Genomic DNA, 21,212 nt, shown 5'->3' with positions numbered 1-21,212 from the left:
TACACTTTCGGTATAAATAATACAATTTATGTTTTCTTTCATTGGCAATTCTCGAAAGAAATAGCAGCAGGGTATCAAAACTGAAAATGAACCTAAGAAAGGACACATTTCTACAATTCAAAGGCCTTTCTCGTATGAATTTAATCAGAGTGGAAGCAAGACAACAGTCGGACAGCACTAAGAGCTTGGTTAAACACACGGGTTACAATAGGTTTCATCAGGAGCGTTCCAGCTGATAAAACTTCAGTATCAAATCTTTAAAAAAGAACCCTAAACACATCGATAAATGGATTAAAAATGCCATGACCTCAAATAAACCTTTGGCTTGCTTCCTCAGCGAACCAAACCTTCCCCGCTTACCAGAAATGCTCCAAGCATCCCGTCCTTGACGTGCTTCCACACAGCTGCTCTCAAATAAATATACATTGTTCCTCCAGTTATAAGGAAACTACTTGTGACAAGTGTTTTAATGAACACTTCAAGTATAATTCTTAATTCTACCATCTGCAGAAGTAAATAAAAGGATGTGTCTTATCAGTGTAAAGTAGAAGTCAAATAATATTACAACAAAATCTAATCAAATTTTAGGAGGTCTCGATTATATCTTCCAGGAGCTCATGTATACAGTTGAGTTTACCATACTGTAATTAGTCATCTTTAAATGTATATATTGCGTTACTGATTACAGTGAAAAAACGACGTCGACAATTGTCACATCACCTTCTGCCATATATCGAGTCCTGAAATATTTTCAATCTTCGTGTTCGTTTTCATCTTCCGAATCTGCATTAGAAGATTTTAGAATTTTTGAGTAAAGATCACTCACAAAGGAAGGAGGACCCGTGCCTGCTTATTTTACTAAAATCATACAATTACACCCTTATGCATGCAAAAGCATAAATTTTCAGTTGTAACAACTTACCTGATCGAACATCATCGCTAAGTTGGCCTCTTGCTTGGATTTGTTTGACAAGCATCCTATACATTAACACCCACCAGTAAATGTGAAGGACAAGCAAGCAATAGAGCAGAGTGTTGAAAACATAGTAATAAATTGGTCCTTCAGCTCTATGTTTTGCTTTGTCCAGTGTTCTGAGGACTTCGTAACTGCACCGGAAATGGAATGAAACGATCAGAAAGAAAGAAGGAATATGAGAAAATAGAAATATGAAAAAGTTGGTGCAGCTTGTCCAGTTATGCATTCTAGTCTTCTAATGCAACCAATTCTCATGAAACACAGAAATTCATAGTGGGTTGTGGCACAACTGGAGTATGCATCAAACTAAGAAGGATTTCAGGGTAATTAGACTGAAGATTGACCGGCTAGATAGTCATACATGATATGATCTTAATTGATAAGGCTTTAAGAGCTTCAGCTACCATGATAATTACAAATACCAATAGTAGATAAATAAAAGTCTAACAAAGAAAACAAACCAGCCATGAAAGTTCTACAGAACAAAGTACACAACAGTTATGGTATGTCTTCTAGAGTTTACAAACATTTATCCTCACAAACATAAGATAATACTACCAATTTACCATACATCCTGAGGCCATGACTGCCAATAAAATAATGAAAGAATATAATGCTTAACCTTTAGAAGCATCACTTCTCCCGCACTTTGGAGCTACTAAAGTCTTAAGTATTTAGCCTTAGCTTCTATTACTGGTCACCGAACCTTAGGATATTCTATCATTTTTAGACAAACATGTTATGATTCTTGTCATTCTATATATGAGTTATACATACGTTGAACTTGTAAAACCAAGTGCCGCAGGAAAAGTCGGCAAGATACACCTATTGTATGAAAAGGTATCCAGCATTCTTGTGTAAGCTATCTGTTTCATGCAACAAATCAAGCAATGCCCTCAGCCCCTCACAAATATGGGGTACCAAGCAAGTCACAGTAAACTTATTTGAAAATAGATTATGAGAAGCCACGTCACATTTTCTGTGTTTGTCAGGACCATTAGATACTTAGTTGATAATCTACTCTAACCAAAAGTTCAGAATTGACATCAATATTAGGATTATACGTCTTGACATTAACATAGAAGTATTTGCAGGAGCAAAATATATTTAGATATTTTGGAATCTGTTCCCACCTTGTACTCCAGAGAATCCAAAATGGATAATAAATGAGGCGAAGTAGAACCCACGATAGAACAAACAGAATAAATGCAAAGCTAGCAAGTGCCTCTGCACCACTGTATTTGGACATTTTCCCTACTTCCAGGAACACATCACTAGCATCATGTAGAGCCAAAACAACAGACCCAACACGAGCAAATCTGCAGGTAGACATAAAAAGTAATATTATTTCACTAGAAACTAGATCTCTTTCAGCTAAATATGAAAATAGCCCTATATTGAGTAATAACATGACAGCTGCTCAGACAAATTTTGATCTGTATAAACGTTGGGATAACTGTTATCAGCACCAAAACTATAACTATATAACTGATATGTTTTAGTCAAACCTGAATATATAAGACAATATGATGAGTATGGCAGTTGCTACGTGATGACCCATTGAAACCCCAAAGTCAGAACGCCTTGTTTCCCAGAATATCAGCGCAAATATAGAGTAGGTATAGAATCCGCCAGTATACATATAAAGACCTTTCAGTTTCAACCTGGTTGTCATACAGCAACTCAAGTTAGTATGCTAATAACATGCTATGGTATACCATATTATTACTGAACAACCCAATGTGGCTTCCAAAGTAACATTATCATAGGTGGTTATTTTCTAGAATCCTTACTTTGTTTTTAACTCTGGCCATACTTGATCACCAGGGCCTGTCCAAAAATTGCTAGTGTTAGTGAACCAAGGCTCATCATAGGTTACAGCAAGAGCTAGAACCTCTGCTGAAAGATAATAGATGCATTTCCAAGCTGACTCCTTGAACTTATGTATTTTCTTTCTCCTCTCATCTGTCTCTATGGCTATATTCTGTTGTCCCTTTCCAAATATCAAATATCTTCCAACTCTCTGCAACATGCAAAGTTACGTTACACTTTTCAGTCTGAGCAAAATAAAATCCAAAGGAGTACATTTCTATCTGGATATGCTACGCTCAGTTTATATCAGTATAACATGTCATTTATAAGTTAAAGCAGTCTTTCTGGTTCAGAGTTTCTTGGCAACCTACCTAATTGAGATTTATTTTGTTTGTTCAGCTAATCAACAACAATATGAAGTTCTAGGGATAGTAGATCTGATGTAGAGTTATTTTGATTGTTCAGCTAATCAACAACAATATGAAGTTCCACGGGTAGTAGAAACATCACTCAGCCAGACAGAAGATCCTGAAGGGGAGACTTTGTTTTGTTAGATATAGATCAAACATTCGAGCATGTACCCTAAAGGTTAGAGGGTTGTTTGTTGACAAGTAGAAACTAACTCTACATACAATACTAGCAGAATACTAATAATATTAGACTACACTATTAACAAAAAGAATCATGGCCCTTGAAGAGAAGGCCTCAAAACAATTACAAGTTCCACATTACCTACTTTATGTAATAGATATTAGAATAATACAGCCTGATTTAAATCCACCATTGAAATTGAAGATATCAGAATCTCAACTCAATTATGTGAGTAGGCTACCTGCAATCATTAGAATTTATGACCACCAAAAAAGAATGTAGTACTAGAGGAAACCACTGTTGGGGGACAAAATCTTCAGGTAAATGACTTAATATCCAAGTACAAGTAGAATCCTTCCAAAGTACAGTCTAGGTATAAAATTAATGCGTTTATGAGAAAAAAGATAGACTCTCTTCCTGATGGTAGGGGAAACCTCGATGATAAGAGTCTCTTTACTCCTACTAGTTAAGCATTCAGTCCGTACTCTACAAGTTTAGTTTAATTTACACTAGCATGTTTATTAACTAAAAAGCATTCAGTCTTCAAATTAATAAGAAGAGGATAAAGAAGAGATAAGAATGCCTAGACTGCACATTCAAGTACATTAATATGTTCTATGCTCCGTTTTCTTCCATTAAATTGCAGGGAGCAAAACACTAACTAAAATCCCAGCTCAAAAAAGCCGAAAACTCGAATTCAAGCTAAAACAGAATAATTAACAAAACTAAACAATGATACATTCACAATGGATCTCCAAACTACAAAACAACCATCAAACACCAACATTAATCATAACAACCAAAATAAAGTACCTCAAACACAAATCTGTCAAGAAAGAATCGAACAGTGGGAAAGAACAAGGCAAACAAGGGAAGAACAACAAAATCTTCATACTGAGGGTAAGATTCTTGCTCCCAATCAAAAGACCCCAACAAATCAACTAAACCCATGTCGGGAATCCTAAAAAGATTGAATCTTTATGCTCAAAACCCAAAAAAGATTGAATCTTTATGCCCAAAATGCAAAAAAGATTGAATCTTTAAGCTCAAAATATAAAAAGATTGAATCTTTATGTACAAAATTTATAAGGGGTGTGTAAATAAGCTTTGTGGGCAGGTCAAAATACAAGCATATCAAAGCTTTGCACCCAGTTTCTTCGCTTTAGAGTTGAATAGATCTCCCCTGGCATGAGTTGACTTTGATTGAATTGGGTAATTTTCAAGGCACTGATTAATTTGATTTGTGATGATATCAATATATACATACAAGGACTTGTATGTATCTACACTATTTTTATAGAATTTGAGTCCAAAGATGGGAGGTGTAAAAAGCCCAAGAACAAGATGGAATCTTTAGCCCTGTTAAATTAAGTAATAAAAACCTATGTATTTAATCATTACCTTGTTATTTTAGATTGGATTGTTTTAAAAAGTGGAAGTATCTATTTTAAACATTAATGTTGTACATTTTATGTTATGCTTGTGTGTTTGTTTATTTATTTTTGTGTTTGTTTAGTTTTGAAAGTTGGTGATGTTAAGAAGTGTAAAGAGAGTTGAATTTATCCGGACACAGAATTTATTTGTGACAGGAGAGAAAAGAGGTGCACTTTCATGCTACTTTTATTAAGAATAAAGGAATTAATTTTTGTGTCGGCATGTATTCTTTTGATTGAGTTTTTTGTGTTTTTCATTTGGATTTAAACTAAATTGGATGTTAAGCATTATGCTCTTCTTGGTGATAAAATCAAAGTTGCTTATTTTTTTATGGTTTAAAGCTGTACTTTTATAGTTGCACCTTTGTGGAAGAGAATCACTTCTATGAATATCAAGGACTTAAATATTGAAATTTTTCCAAAATTGATTGCATTATATGATATTAGATTAAAATAAAAAAATAAATTAAAAAACACTTAATTTTATTATTTTTTTTGAAAATATTTGATGTGAACTTATGCTGATATAATCGATTTAGTCAACATTTTTTGTTTAATAAACAAGTTTATAAAATTATATTTGATATATAATTTAATAATTTTAAATTGAGTCAAAGTTGCACTTATAATATTATCGCACATGGACAGAGATTATGTGTGTAATTTTATTATTAAGTATAAGTATATAGAATTAACTCAGCTCTAATTTGATATTTTTCAGCTTCTGTATATTTATTATTTTATTTTAATATTTCTTTATTAAAATATATGCAATAATTTAAGACTAAAATTTTAAATGTAGTGCCTCTTTGGCATAGGGATGGCAACGGGTTGGATCGGTTCGGATATTTGATATATCCAAATTCAAATCCAAATTATTTTTAAAATCCAAATCCAAATCCAATCGGGTTTCAAATATCAAATCCAAATCCACGGGTTTCGGATCGGGTTCGGGTTTGTCCAAAACCTAAATTCTGAAATTTATAAAGTATTGTAAAAATATTATTTTTTGATTTTTTCGCCCTTAAATTTCATTATATTTAAAACTAAACTACTTTAATAATAAAGTATTACACATTAATAAAATCGTGAACCGTATTTAATAATTTCTGAACACAAATCTTCACTATATGGAGTATGAAATATTAAAGAAACTCATTAGTTAAACAAAAAAAGCCACTATAACCCAAGAATATATATATTCACACTCTATATATATAACCAAAATTTAGTAGATTTAAAATTGAAAAGAAGTATATTAGTATACATACATACATACATACATACATACATACATACATACATACATACATACATATATATATATTTAGATTTTTTTCGGGTTTCGGGTTTGGATCGGATTTGGATTTCGGGTCGGGTTTCGATACGGAATACCTAGTATCCAAATCCAAACCAAACTCGTTCGGGTCTAAAAATCAAATCCAAATCCAAATCCAAATCCAAAATATCGGGTTCGGTAAGATCCATTCGGGTCGAAACGGTCGGGTATCCATTCGGATCGGTTTTTTTTGCCATCTCTACTTTGGCACCACCCTGCTCCCACCTCTTTTATAAGAAAAAGTCGCTTCTATTTTATTTTACCTGTTTCTGTAAAAAAATTAGAAACACTTAAAAAAATTAAAAATGTTAACTTTTTTGCTCTCAAAAAAAAAAATGTTAACTTTTTTATTTCAGGTTCGGATTTTTTTTTCAAATACTTCAATAACTTATACTATGTCTTAATTTTTTTTTCATTTTTACTTCACTCACTCCCCCTCACTCAATCTCTCCCGATCATGTTTATGCGCGCACTCGTACACAAACATACAATTCTCTAATTCGAATTTGCTACGTTAACGCATTGGTCAACACAATCCTAACGCACGCAAGTTTAATTATCAAAAACAAGGCCGACAAGCACTGCAATATATATTCAATTTCAGAACAAATTGATTGATAACCGAGCGAATAGTTGCACCTGCAAATATGAACGAATTGGTAGTAAATGTTTTTGAAAGCTTATTTTTAGAAGTGGGCCATGCGGACCCCATTATTCAGGCTACATAATTATTTTATGTTTTTTTTGTGTACTTGTTCTGTACTAATAAAGTACTATTGTCTTTTTTTTTTCTTTTTTAAATGAAGTACTATTGTCTTTTAATTATTTTGTTCACGTACGTAACACAAGTAACATTTTTGAACAACTATTTAGGAATTACTCCCTCCGTCTCTTCCATTTCTTATTGTTTGGGTTGGGTATGGAGATTAAAAAATATGTATAAAGTAGTGGAAAATAGAAAGAAAAGTGGGTGAAGTGGTGAGATATATTGATTTTTAATGTATAAAAAGAAGATAGTGGAGTAAAAGAAGTGTGAAAAGGAAAGAAAAGTGAAGAAGTGGTGGGACCCGTTAACTATTTTGGGTAAGTTTTGAAATATAAAGAAATAGATGGGACATAAAAAAAAAGTGTAAAGAAATGAGAGGGACGGAGGGAGTACTGTATTAAACTTATACTGGAGTAGTTTTTAGTTTCACACATGACTAATAATAATATTTTGAGTTTAGAAGCTTATAAATTAATATCTGTATTATTCTAGTAATAAATCTTAGGCGAACTAAATCAAACCAAATTCAACACTCAGTTTTATTAAAATTTTCCGGATAAAACCTAAAAATATTACTCATTGATAGTCCTATAATATTTTTTTTTTACCGAATCCTGTTATAAAAAGTTAACATACGGCAAATGACATATTTCAGGGGAGCAAAAGGTTCGTTTACTTCATTCATGATTAGGGAAATCATCAATTTAGCATTATAAAATATCACTAGGAAAAAGGTTTTGTGCACAAAATTTATTTATTTTTGTTAATATATTAGGAGTTGCATGATCAAACCAAATGAAATGGGTATATGATTAAACGAATCTACATCCTAATTATCTGTACTAAGCCCATGATTGATATAACATGTTAGCTGTACCATTATTTTCTCTTTGTTATTAAAATAATTAATTATCTAGATATAAGTCCACTATTTTAAAAATCTCTGATTTATTGAAAAATCTACATTTAATTTTAAAAAAATATTTTACTGATTTGTCGTTTGACTAAAAATCTCTGATAAATCCTTATAGTAGGTCGCTTTTTAGCTCCGATTCTCAATTTTGCGACCGGTGTGATTAAGAAACAAATTATTAAAATAACCAAACCAAAGCCATTGCTGCTGTGGTGTCATTGGCTTATAGCAACCAGATTCTTCTAATACTCATTTCACAACATTTTTATTGGTCAAGAGCCTTAGCTAGCTAAACAACATGTGAAATATGATTGTCTTCCACTTTCTTCATGAAATGTTCGATTTTCACATGCATGCCCAGCTTAGCTTCAAACTTTTACATGCAATGACAGATGATCAATGTGATTCTAAATAAACAAATCCTCACAATCTACTGTACTTTCAGCCTTCTCTACCCATACTTTCCCTTTTCATGTGGGACAAGAACAAGTGGAAAACATCATCTTGTGAAGAGCTGATAGTAAAACTGTGAAACATCACAATACATTTCCTCTGGTGTCGAACCGAGCAATAGGGCTAATGAGATATCATAAACCGATATAGGGCAAGTAGAATATAGATGTTAGCATTTAGAGCTTTGAATGTTTTGCGGATTTGAACCATTCAGTAATGAAATCACCTGGCATAGCTGTCCTCTTGCATATGAGCACCAAATTTATCTCTCTGAGCTTCTATGGCTACTGATTAAAGGTAGCAAATAACTGTACAAGGACAACAGGAGTTGAAATTACCTTAATTTACGTCTAAAGGTCTGTGAAAAATCGATGCATAATATTTATTTACGATCCTTCTCCATGAGGCCCATAGTTTTCACCAGAAAAGCGTATTCATATGCAGATTCCTCGCATTGACTGTACAGCCCTCCTTCGCCAAAATGTCCACCCTTCATATTTGTCTTCAAAATGACTGCTTGAGAACAATCTGAACATGCATTTTCTCTGACTTTAGCCACCCATTTTGCAGGTTCCCAGACTCCAACTCTAAGATTAAGCAGAGCTTAAGTTAATATTATGATGTACAATGGAATGCATTATGATGTACAATGGAATGCGCCAGTTTAACTATGATCACATGTTTTCCAGCAGATGTTTGTGTGTGCCAAGTCAATGCAGACACGTGTTCCGCTTACATGCTAAGGTAAGGAGGATGTATTATATAGAAGAATTTCTAAGATTACCTTGAGTCATTAAAAGATGCTGTCACAAGCATCGCAGGACAGCAAACTCCAGATGGTACATTGTCATAGGGTGAGTAGCTTAAAATTGATTGGAATTGGGACTGTATCTGAGGGTTTCCAAATTCTTCATAGTCTAACATTGTAAGGGGCAGACTAGGATCCAATAATGTGTTGCATATATCAAGAAACGGAACCTGGGGTAAACATAAAGGTTAGTTTACAACTAAATTTGATGATCAGTCGCACAACACGAGTCCACTGACATAATCTTTATGAACATTCATGATAACTTTATCAACATCATCATTATATTAAGTAATTAAAGTAATAGACCACAGACATAGATTCCCAGGGGAAGAAGTGCCACATGAACTGTTATAAAAATCGGCCACGTAAAGACAACATATGATTTCCACTGAAGTTTTCAGGGGAGTTTACCTTTAGAATGATAGCTCGAAAGAGTTGTGGATACCTATTAGCAGCTGCACCAACAAGAAGACCTCCAGCGCTACCTCCAAAAGCCCCAAGATGATACTTGTGAACATAATGTTCACTAATTAGGTACTCGGCACATGCCACAAAATCAGCTATAGAGTTTGATTTGAACAAACCACTCCCAGATTTATGCCATGAAGGATCAGCACCAGCACCACCTCTGTGCAGTTGAATCAGGTCACAACATCAGATTTTGATTCTTGACATCAGTATAAACTGCAGCCAGCAATAAGTAAATCGCTTGCTATATATCCAGATCAAAATTGAAAGTGAGACCGTAGTAAATTATTATTGACCATTATACATTAAAACTGAACTGAACTAGCTCCACTCAAAAGTTGGAAGGTGACAGACTTAACTTAAAACGCGTTTGGTGAGTCTATAAGCTGCACAACTTCCTCTAATTCCAATAATTTATGCTCCATATGAAAATAATTTTGGAGAATAAACAGCAATACTGAACAAAGTTGCGGCTTTAACATTGCTTTATAATATTATTAAAAAACCAGGTATATACCTTACATCAGCAAATGCAACCACCCAGCCACGATCAAGTAAGCTTAATCGATCTGAGCTCCAGCTTTTATCAAGCACTTGCCCGTATGCTCCATAGCCTTGTAGTAGTCCAGGAGACTGACCCTTGTGATGTGCTCTACGAGAGTACAAGATGGTCAGAGGAATTTTGATACCATCATGGGAAACAACTTCCTTTAGTTCACAACAATAGGCATCAGAAAAATTACTCCATTTCTGCCCTTCATCATTTATAACATCTTCGCCCCTTTCACTTTGGGTGTTCTGAAAATCGAAACTCTCTCTTTTGCAAGTAAGTGAGGATGAGTTACTGTTAAAATTAGGAGTACTGCCAGGAACCTCATCTTGATGCACTATGGAGAAAGTATACCTCGACATGTCGTAATCAACAATTACATCAGGTATCTGTACTTGAAAAAATAGGACAAAGTATAAGGAATACCTCACCAACTCACTTGCTCATATTAATTGCTATTTTTGGGCTTCGAGGAGAATTTTAGTTCAACTTCAATTAAAACATTGCAACTGCATAGACTATGAAACTTAAGAGCATCGTTTACTTTGATTCAAACTAGTGTATAACCTATAACTTTGTGTTTGAAGTTCAATAAATGCATAGCATAAGCTAAATCCTTATTTATAGAGTACATTATTAATGGAGAAAACTAATCAATAAATGGAGACCTAAGAGGATACTGGAAAAAAGAGTCTGCTTCCGAATAAATAAAAGCAGTGTCATTGTGCATCTCAACACTATATCATTTACTGGTCATACCACTGGAGATGAGACGATGGCACGGTACTGCGAGCTGTTGAAGTCATGATTTGAACCAGGAACAATTTCACATAGGTTTGATGGCAGAGGGAAATACCACGGGTTAAGATCATCAATCTTCATTTCTTTCTACAAGTCAATAGCAGATCAACTATAATCACACAACATAAAGATTTAAAAGATTCCATACAAAGATATAGAGATTCCAAATTCAAGTGCAATACTTATTACAACAAGAACTTAGTTGCGTTCACTTGGACGGAATGGAATGAGGAGAGAATGGAATGAAAAATTATAAAGAAGTTTTATGGAGAAAGAAGAATGTATGAGAAAATAGTGACTAAATATGTGAGAGTCTAAATTTTTTATTATGAAGACTGTAAGGAAATATGATGAAGAAGTGAAATGAGCATTCCTTCCAAAACATGTGGGTTAATTTTCTAGTTGAAATAGTTTGGAACGGAGTGATTTAAGGAATGAAAATTATATATATTTTCTTCAAGCACCCCCAATTTAGAGTACAAATTTCATTCCATTCTCCCCCTATTTTGTTGCATCCAAGTGAACGCAACTTTAGTGTACATGACATGTCATATGATAAAGAGTGATATTTTGTTAGCAGTAAGTTTCCTTAATTTGATAAATTCCTAATAAATATAACTACAATTATATTAAAGGAATATCTATTACGAGTTGAATATATCTCCAATTTACATATTTATATATGCACTTGTATGAAGAAAGTGGAGGCTATACCTTAAAGCTTTCATCAATTGGTAATTTGATGGAACATATAACGGGAGAACCATTTTTGTTAAGGAAAAGAACCAGGTGTCCATTAAAGATGTCCATGTCGTGTATGCTGATATCTTCACTTGGTAAAATGATGGTCTGGCAAAAGAAAACACAAATATAAAGAACAAAATAAAAATTCCTCAAAGACGATCACATGTATACAGTATGCATTGAGGTATAAAATCTCAACCCTGTTTAATAGTAACCAGTCCCACTGAATGCCAAAAACACTCTGTTAAACCTTATTCCCACCTAATTTAGCATTATTTCAACAAAAAATTGCTCCATCTTCAAGGTGATATTAAGAAAAGTTATCAGCATAATTAATGACTAGTAGTGAAACACTGAATAGCATAAATGTCCCCGTAACATCCTGTTAATTATTAGTCTTATCTACAAATATCATGGTGAGAACTGAAATAGTAGTTGGCACTATAACTTGAGAATATTTCAAGAAGTTTACATGCAATATTTAAACACAAAGATGGCATCCATGTAATTATAGAAAACACAAAGCAGCCATCATAAAAGGTGGTTGGCCAGACATTAAGAAAGCTGATGTTTGCCATCAACAGCCTGAACATGCTCCAGCCCACCGGAACCTGGTTATTTGAAGTCAAGCCAGCCTGGTTGTGATACCATACTGTAAGCAACTCTCCAAAACCTCAAGGTGTTATAAGGCCTTAATAAGATCACAGTATATTCAACAGTTTCACACATTTTTGTTGTCAGCGACCAAATTGTTCTTGGCTGTGGTTCCACTAACAGAGACAGTGAGTGCGCGGCATCAATGGGTGCAGTAGTGGTGGCCATGGTTGTCAGGCTGCCCTTCTTGATGGTTGGTCTGCGTATTCCCAAAACTTTGTGGATCCCCATGTATTTTCCTTTGTCTTTACATAAATACATGTATGAAGATAGTGTTCATAATTCAAACTATTTGTTCCATTTTTTTTTGTAAAACTTTTGCAGTTGAACTGCCATAAAATTATTTGAGTCTGACTCCTATGTTACCATCTAATGAATTAAAAATGATTTGATTCTTTTAAATCAGATATCTTACAGTAACATAATGAAATCATTGATATTATAGATGCAAATCACATTTGAATTATTGTGTCAAACAAACCTAAGCGGAACGAACGAAGCTATATGACAAACACATAACCAGGGTCAATGCTAGTTCTGGGATGTAAGAAATGTAATTGTGATGAGTGCAGTAGTATAGAGAAACAGATATATATACCCATCAAAAGTACCATGCGGAATAGGAAATTCATCTGTTATCACAAGATAAAAAGTCAATACTGCATAATTAGGTAAAGTAAAGTTTACCTCCCATTTAGCTGTCTGTAGGTCCTGGACTTGGCATCTAATCAAGTAATAATTTCCAGTAGACAATAAATTATTCCCACATGGAAGCTGATTTGTTAGAGCATAGAAAAATCCATGATGATGTTCCAAAAAGTACTGAACACCAGGGATGCGAATGTTTACTCGGTGGAGGCCACTTTGAGGGTTAGTTGCATCTACGACATAAACCTGAAGCGATATAACACATATTTGAGTAGATTCCACTTTTAAAAACAACTCTTGCACGTATAATAGTTGGGGAACAGGGAGGGGGTCTATTTAAGACATGTGAAATAGGTAAATTCCTTCCTCTGATGAAGTTCTTGAGTTTGAATTCACAGTTATAAACTTCCCATCCTTGGTACTAGTAATGTCCACACAGAACCTGGAATCCTTTTCCGTATACATTTCAATATTATTGATTGGATCTTGCCCTATTTTACAGTATTGCACCCTGATAAACTAAAAATTAGTTAGATCTATGAACTCCTCCTATATGGAAGACATAGAAAGGTAATATAGATATTTGCCTGTGAGGCCGCTGGCTTTCATCAGATACAGTATAGAATAGGGTGCATCCATCTGGAGCCCATGCCAAGCTAACTACATCATCAACTCTCAAGTTCTCAAGAACACCATTGCTTAGGTTCTTAGCTTGCAGCATGAACCTTTCAGCACCAGTTATATCAAGTGTAAAGGCAAGATAATTATGATCCGGTGACACTCTACATGTACCCACATGAACATACCCTGGTAATAAATACAAACAGACCAAATTATATAAGCTATAAAAACTGCTTGTAAGCACATATCAAATCTAGAAATAAGTTTTTTAATATATAACACATAAGGCAAAAAGCCAAAACCAGAGAACCCTATGCCAGACATGCAGTTGTACATCCGCAGATAAGTTCATTCACTATAGAGTCATATTCAGAAACTTCAGCACTGACTTTCATGCCTTTCAAACAAACAATTACTTCTTGAATTTTCTTTTCCAAAAATACAGCAGTCCAAGTTTTTGATTTTAAAAAAACACGGAAAATTACATGAAATAAAACAAGATGATATGATTCTGGAGAACTCTTATGTTAACTAAAAATCAAACTCTCATCAATAACTAAAGAGATAAATGAACTCACCATACTGTTCTGCAATTTCGTTCCAATCTAATAATATTTGCACCTTCCGCCATTCTCCCATAACATAATTATATATAGTTTGAATCCAACCATTCTTCTCGGCTGCTAATTTCCTACAAAGAACTGGGTATTCCTTACCCTCTGGAATATATTGAAAGTAAAACCTGTACACGCCCCAATTAATGTAAGATAAGCAACATTCCCAATACGCACAAAAATCGTATCACATACATAGCTGCTAGTCTCTCAAAACTCATAAAAATCATGTTACAAGCAAATCAACAATTCCAGCACATTAATTAACATGATCTACAAACAGGCAAATACCTCATCCCTAAGAAAGAAAATGGAGATCAATCCGGGTGTGCTTAGACTAATTGCAAACTCTAAGCAACTAATCTAAACATTATTGTAAAAATTATAACACTAGAAAGAATATACTGTCCTTTCGATCAAAAAAAAACCTACAGTGCTTACTCACATGAGCAAAAGATTATATCTTGACAGATTATTGCACATATATTTAGCATAATGAAAACAACACATGTGAATACATAAATACATTTACACATATTAATACAAGTCCGCCGAGACCCAAATACCTTACTGAAAACTCTGCTCAATTCAACCATAAATAATAAGAAAAAGTAAAAACACACAAAAAAACAATACGTATAATTATTATTAAATTCGAATGTGCTTAGACTGAATTGTAAACGCTACTAAATTAAACCATAAATCATCACTAAAACACTAAAAAGGATCTATAATCCTAACTCGGAGTCTCATACAACCAAAAGGTTACAGTTTTACACATTCTTGCTTATACACCACCATAATCAATGCTAATACATTTATTGGAATTAGAGAATCATATTCACTTATCGAGATTATTTATCTACAAGGACTATTAAAACTAGAACTGTAAACGAACCGAACTCGGACGAACTCTTATCGAACTCGATCAAAATCTTAACGAACCGAACAATGTTCTATAATTTTATCGAACAAATTTTCTTGTCCGAACTCGAGTTCGGTAACGAACCGAACCGAACACGAACTGTTCGCGAACAGTCGAACCGAACACGAACAGTTCGCGAACTATGTATATTTGAAAATAATATTTAGCTTATTTTTAATTGATTTAATGAAAAAAATTAACCCAAATATTTTATTTATATATTTACAACATATACAATATCAATTTTATATAAATCTACAATTATAAAAAATATTAATACCTAAATTATGGATATCATATATTATATTTACATATAATATTATAAATATTTTTATTTATTGTCGAACGAACACGAGCTTCTCGAACTCGAGCCGAACACGAGCTTAACGAACCAAACATGAAACGAGCACCCTGAAAGTTCGGTTCGGTTCGTTAAGCTTATCGGACAGAAAATGTTGTTCGAACTCGTGTTCGGTAAGCTTATCGGACGAGCTTATCGAACACGAACCGAGCGAGCTTACCGAACAGTTCAGTTCGTTTACAGCTCTAATTAAAACACTAATGAGAGTCAATAATCATAACTCGTGCAACCAAAAGATTACATCTTTCACAATCGTGCATTGCATATACATTACCATAACTAATGGTCATGCCCAAAGAATTATAATTTATTTATCTAGATTACAATTACACATTCTCTATCATGTCAGGACCGAGAAATTTATTAATTCATCGGAATTATTCATCTACCAAAATTACAAATACACATTCTCTATCATGTCAGGACCTCGAAATTTATTAATTAATCGGGTATTCATATATCGAGATTCTATGACATACCAAGGTCCCCATCTTTCCGGGGGAGTGGAAATCTTGGAGGGTAATCTTGCAATCATCTCAGAATAAAAAGTCTGCTGCAGACTCTTTGTATCATCCATAAAAGCATCAGCATATGAGTTTTCTTGGTCAAGATAGTTGATCAAGTCAGGGTCATCAGTGTGTTTCATCCAATGGTAGGGATCTTGCCACGTCACCCCATGAGCTGAGGCTTTAAAGGGTACCTTTTTAGGGACAGGAGGAGGGGGTGTTTGATGTAGATAATGGTGGGTTTTGCAGGAGGTGGAGAATGGTGAAGAGGGTAGGATGGAAAATAGGAGGAGAATGGAGGGTAGTTTGGTCTTTTTGAGGGATTTTCCGGCAAGGTGGAGGATGGCCGGAGAAATCATGAGGAGGTGGTGGTGAAGAAGAGGCAGTCGCTCCCACTGAGGGTTTTGACTGAATCGGTGGTTTTGACTTTTGAATGAAACGGTGGTTTTGTCTCGGTCCTGGGGCCGATATTCATCTATACAGTAATTTTCAGGAAAATTCGTAAAATATTTAACGGGTGAGTCGTTGCCTAACTTAATTTTCCAAATTCTATCTTTAGAATAAAGATTTAAATATTAAATTTTTAAGAAAATAATAAAATCATCAATATCAATATACTTATATAAAGGAGAAGCGAGGGGCGTCTAGGTGGCGCCTCCGTTCTATTTTTCTAATTTTCTGAAATTTCTGGATGAAAAATATCAAAAATTAGAACTACGGGAAATATAGATTATTTATGGAATACAGTAACTTGAAAATTTTATTCTGATTTTGTTCAGATTATTTAATTATGGGAAAGAGTAACAAACAAGTCTCTCTGCACCTATAAATACCCGTATCGATCGTAGGGTTTTGGATCATCTAAACACAACCTCCTCTCTCAATACCACAAACCTACCTCTTTCTGGTGATAGTTCTCTTACTCGATCTCGATTTTTAACCACAAATCCAAACACGGAAAAGAATATAGTCTTGACATGATATTGATGGTTGATATGAACAAAATAAACTATTAGTGATGTATGTTTGTTGGTTATTCTTTTATAATATATGTTTTGTTCATCAGACATGTTTGTTGTCGTTAATTTTTATATGATTTACTTTGTATACGGGAAAAAATTATTTATGCATTATCTGTTTGCTCCGTTCAAGCAACTTTTAAGAAGGGAGTTATAGACCGTTATCTCACAGATTTAAGTTAATGTTTTTGTGCACAATCAATCAAAAAAATTGGAGGAAGGTGACAATGCAAGAACATGATTACTTTTCAAAAAAAATAATTAAGATTCGTCATGCTTTAAATTGTTAATTACGTGTATAAATTTATTTTTCATTTTTTCACCATGAACTATAGTCCAATTTTGCAATTTTATATATTAGTATTGATATTATATCAAGATTTTTATAATATAAATTTATTTTATTGTACAAATATTAACTTTGAAACATTAATATACTTTTTATAGACAGCCAAAAAATATTTTATTCTATAAATATTAATATTGAATCATTAATATAATTTTTATTGGCCGCCACAACGCGCGGCTTCTCAACTAGTTAAAATAAAATAAGAAATTGTAATTTATATAAGAAGAGTTTTGAAGTATTTATTAAGCCTCCCTCTTAAATGTAAAGAATGTGGTCGGAGGCAATATGTTTTTAAAAAAGTTTAAAAATATGATTGAAGTTGCTATGGTAATATCTCAGGTTGCTCCTTATTTTTAGAAAAAGAAAAAAAATACGACTTGAGTATTTTTGAAAAAGATTATTTCTTTTAATATCACAAAATGGAGAAAATGCTTTAAATAATTAAAATTTTAATACTAAATGTCGAAAATACCGAGAGTCGGTACAACTCCCTTTCTACCTAACATTTCTTAGATGCGTAATCGAGATTCAATAAATATCTTCTTCATATACACAAGCAAATGCTCCTTTTAACGCATTTAACGGATACAGGGATTGAGTTGTAGAGGAAAAAGGGGTTGGGGTCCTGGATTTCGTTGATCAAATTGAAGTTATGTATCAATTAGGATATGTATATATTCGTGTGGGTGTATGGTGATGAATAGAATAGCACTTGTGTTGTGTAGCTATCGGCGGCTTTGGTATGAATTAATCTAAATATAAATTGAGGAGTATGTAATGTGCGTGTATGTGATGGTGGGGTGGCTGATAGGCGAGAAATATGAGCAGCATTAATCAGAGGTTTTAATTGGAGTGTATAGAAATGGTGACGACGATTAGCTGGCGAGGAGGGAGATGGGATGGTTGAAAGGCTGGTGGATACAGCGGTGCTACTGAGGTTGTGTGTCTTTGTCGGAGTTTTAACGGTGTCATTTAGGGCTGAGCATTCGGTCGGTTCGGTCTAAAACCGAACCGAACCGAAATAACCGAAAACCGAAATGAAACTTTTTTATTAAACCGAACCGAACCGAATTATTTATTAAACTGAACTGAAACCGAACCGAAATAATTCGGTTAATTCGGTTTCAGTTATGAGAAAACAGAATTTTTCTGAAAAACAAGCAAAAACAGGATTTGCAATGCGCCCACCATCTGAAAAACAAGAAAAAACAAAAAAAAAAAAAATAGTCCGCATTAGGTCCTGTACAGGCAGGAGCCTGAAGATTTTGTTTGGTTCAAATGCAATCAATCGCACTACATAATATCACTCATAGTTTATTAAAGATCGATCAACATACAGTATATAAGATATAGTACCTTTGAATCTTTGATTTGAGTCTTGAATATTAGATATGGATTCTTGAAATCGGCGGGTGGTAGCTAGTGACTGAGTACCAGGGAGAGGCGAGAGGCGGATGCGCGGAATTAGGTTAAAAATGTGTTGGCGTGAGATATATTATTCTATAAACTATTTCTATATTATACATATATATTATAATTTAAAAATAATACATATATAATTCGGTTATGTCGGTTATAACTGTATTTATAATTTAATAACCGAACCGAACCGAATTGTTATTCGGTTAATAACCGAAAACTGAATTAACCGAAATTTTCAGAAAAATAAAAACCAAACCTAACCAGAATTGTACGGTTCGGTTCGATTATTCGGTTTCGGTACGGTTTTGCTCAGCCCTAGTGTCATTGAACTAGTTTGTGGCAACGATATTGGCTTTGTCACGACGGTGTGCAAAATACTTACAAACGATAGGCTGGAGGTTGAGACAGGGGCTGGTGGAGGCTGGCTTTGAAGGCGTCTGTGTGAATTTTACTGTGTTGTGTGGATTAGAGAGTAGTACTTATATGTGGTGTATGCATATAAGATGTATTCACGCATCATATGTGTGTACGGTCTGAATGGAAAGATATCCGGAATATTATGGTGTAGTTGTAGGTAGATTTAACACTCGCATTTGTCAAATGCGCAATTACCTTCTGATGGAGATGAGGATGACGATGAGGACTACCTTCTCAAGTATTGACTAAACCAAAAGATTGGTTTTTTGTGCTTATAATACTCGCTCCACTTACCAATCAAAACAGAACGATCTGGCAATTCCAAACCCCCACCAAAATCATTCGACCGAGTCAAGGATTGCCAAGGGAGTGGAGTTTGTGTTTCTCTATACATCAAACCGGGTCGAATTTGCGAAAAAATAAGGACATTTTTAAAGGACCGATCAAAATTTGAAGACGATTCTTTTTGTGTAAATATACTCCACAAAACTAAGGTGTACTTTTTCTAATTCAGCATCTTACTTGTTTATATGATCTGTTGGTAATTTAGATTTTGCATTAAATCTTAATGTCTTTACTTTATAAATATACTCATTGCAGTTTGTTGTTTGTTTGCGTAAAATTGTACTCTATGCCACCACGACAGATTTAGTGTTAACATGTTGTTTATTACGAATTTTTAGATATCGGTAAGATGATGGTGGTTCTACGGTGGTTCACGGTTGTGATTTTCTTGACTAAAATTATGGCTTAATTTACGATTTCAGTTTTGTAGTTTTGTATTTAATTTTTGATTTTGATTATCTGCATTTAATATTTTTTAATTATTTTGGTTGTAATATAGGTAAATTGTTTCATGCAATTTTTCTTTAATTAGTGTTTGGCTATTTTTAACTTTTTAAATTTTGAAATTACCCTTTTTAGTAATTGTTATATTAACTATATTGATTAATGTTTTGCATAGATTTTTGAACTTTGTATAATAGTTTTAATTTCCTTATTTAGTATCTCCATTATCCATTATAGTTGGTTCTTTTGTGTTATGAAAATTTTTTGAAATTTTTGTATATGTCTTTATTTTCATTTATTCAGTTATTATGTTAATTGCGCCTTATTGATGGTTAATTTTGTACTATTTATGGGAGGGCCATGATTGATGACATATTTTTGGCTTGTAAGAGGCAATTATGTGCCACCTTGTTGGCTGAAATTTGTTGCCACCTTGTTGGCTTAATTATTGGATATATTATCTTTTATTTTTCTATAATATATATAATCTGTTATATATATCGACTTATATTCCTTTGTTTTCCTTTGTTTATATTTTCAGGATGCTTGGAAGAAGACGGGTTTTTCATTTCGGACATTAAAGTTTTATTGTCTAAGGGGCTGGTATTGTATCACGACTTTTAATGACAAACAAGATATAATCAAAAAGTGGAATAAGCAAGAGGGAAAAAGAATACTAAGTTTGTACTGTACTATTGTACCATGCAACTCATTTAAAGACATACGATTTTTATAATAGTTTTGTAGTTTCCTTATCATAAAATTTGATATAAAAATATAAAATTGTTTAGCACATGTAATCATGATTATAGGTCTTTCACAGGTCACCCAAAAAGACAGGATTAAAAAGAAAAGATTGATAAGAAATATATGTCACGAGATTGTTCTGCACATATGTCATTTTGATTGATTCCCGTCGAGAGAAGAAGATTATCCCCGGTGTGTGCTTTCAATTCTGTAACTGCCGATGATGTTGTGCTAGATGAAGAAGTAGCAATTATCACGGCTCTAATACATTACCATCATTTGTTTTGTTTTACAAAATTAAAAAAAATATTAAACGACTTTTATTCCTGACCGTCTGATTTAAAAACCATCCAAAGGTAGTTTACTAGGTCTCCATGGTCTCTAAAGAATATGAGTCTCCAAGGAGCCCAACTCATAATATAATTTTATAAATTATTATATAAAAGAACTTGTAAAAATACTTGTTTTCAAAAATACATTCAT

The 21,212-nt window shown here is 33.6% G+C and overlaps 2 protein-coding genes across 2 annotated transcripts; both read right to left on the bottom strand.

Moving 5' to 3' along the window:
• Positions 1-107: 107 nt before the first annotated feature.
• Positions 108-4,743, bottom strand: LOC108200316 (ASC1-like protein). Its single transcript, XM_017368425.2, has 7 exons — positions 4,193-4,743; positions 2,770-2,999; positions 2,485-2,640; positions 2,110-2,295; positions 923-1,107; positions 721-783; positions 108-504 (listed from the first exon to the last, which is right to left on the bottom strand). Exons 1-6 carry the CDS (start codon positions 4,328-4,330, stop codon positions 752-754), a joined length of 927 nt encoding a protein of 308 aa, XP_017223914.1. The 5' UTR covers positions 4,331-4,743; the 3' UTR covers positions 108-504; positions 721-751.
• A 3,250-nt stretch (positions 4,744-7,993) lies between these two features.
• On the bottom strand, positions 7,994-16,467 carry LOC108203179 (uncharacterized). The gene is made up of 11 exons (XM_064084686.1): positions 15,960-16,467; positions 14,159-14,322; positions 13,547-13,766; positions 13,328-13,470; positions 12,999-13,207; positions 11,628-11,762; positions 10,872-11,000; positions 10,080-10,501; positions 9,506-9,722; positions 9,068-9,261; positions 7,994-8,870 (listed from the first exon to the last, which is right to left on the bottom strand). Exons 1-11 carry the CDS (start codon positions 16,343-16,345, stop codon positions 8,666-8,668), a joined length of 2,424 nt encoding a protein of 807 aa, XP_063940756.1. The 5' UTR covers positions 16,346-16,467; the 3' UTR covers positions 7,994-8,665.
• Positions 16,468-21,212: the final 4,745 nt, after the last annotated feature.

Source organism: Daucus carota, chromosome 9 (assembly GCF_001625215.2).
Source record: "Daucus carota subsp. sativus chromosome 9, DH1 v3.0, whole genome shotgun sequence".
Taxonomy (NCBI): domain Eukaryota; kingdom Viridiplantae; phylum Streptophyta; class Magnoliopsida; order Apiales; family Apiaceae; genus Daucus; species Daucus carota.
The sequence above is the reverse complement of the archived record's forward strand: the minus strand, read 5'-3'. Positions and strand labels throughout refer to the sequence as shown.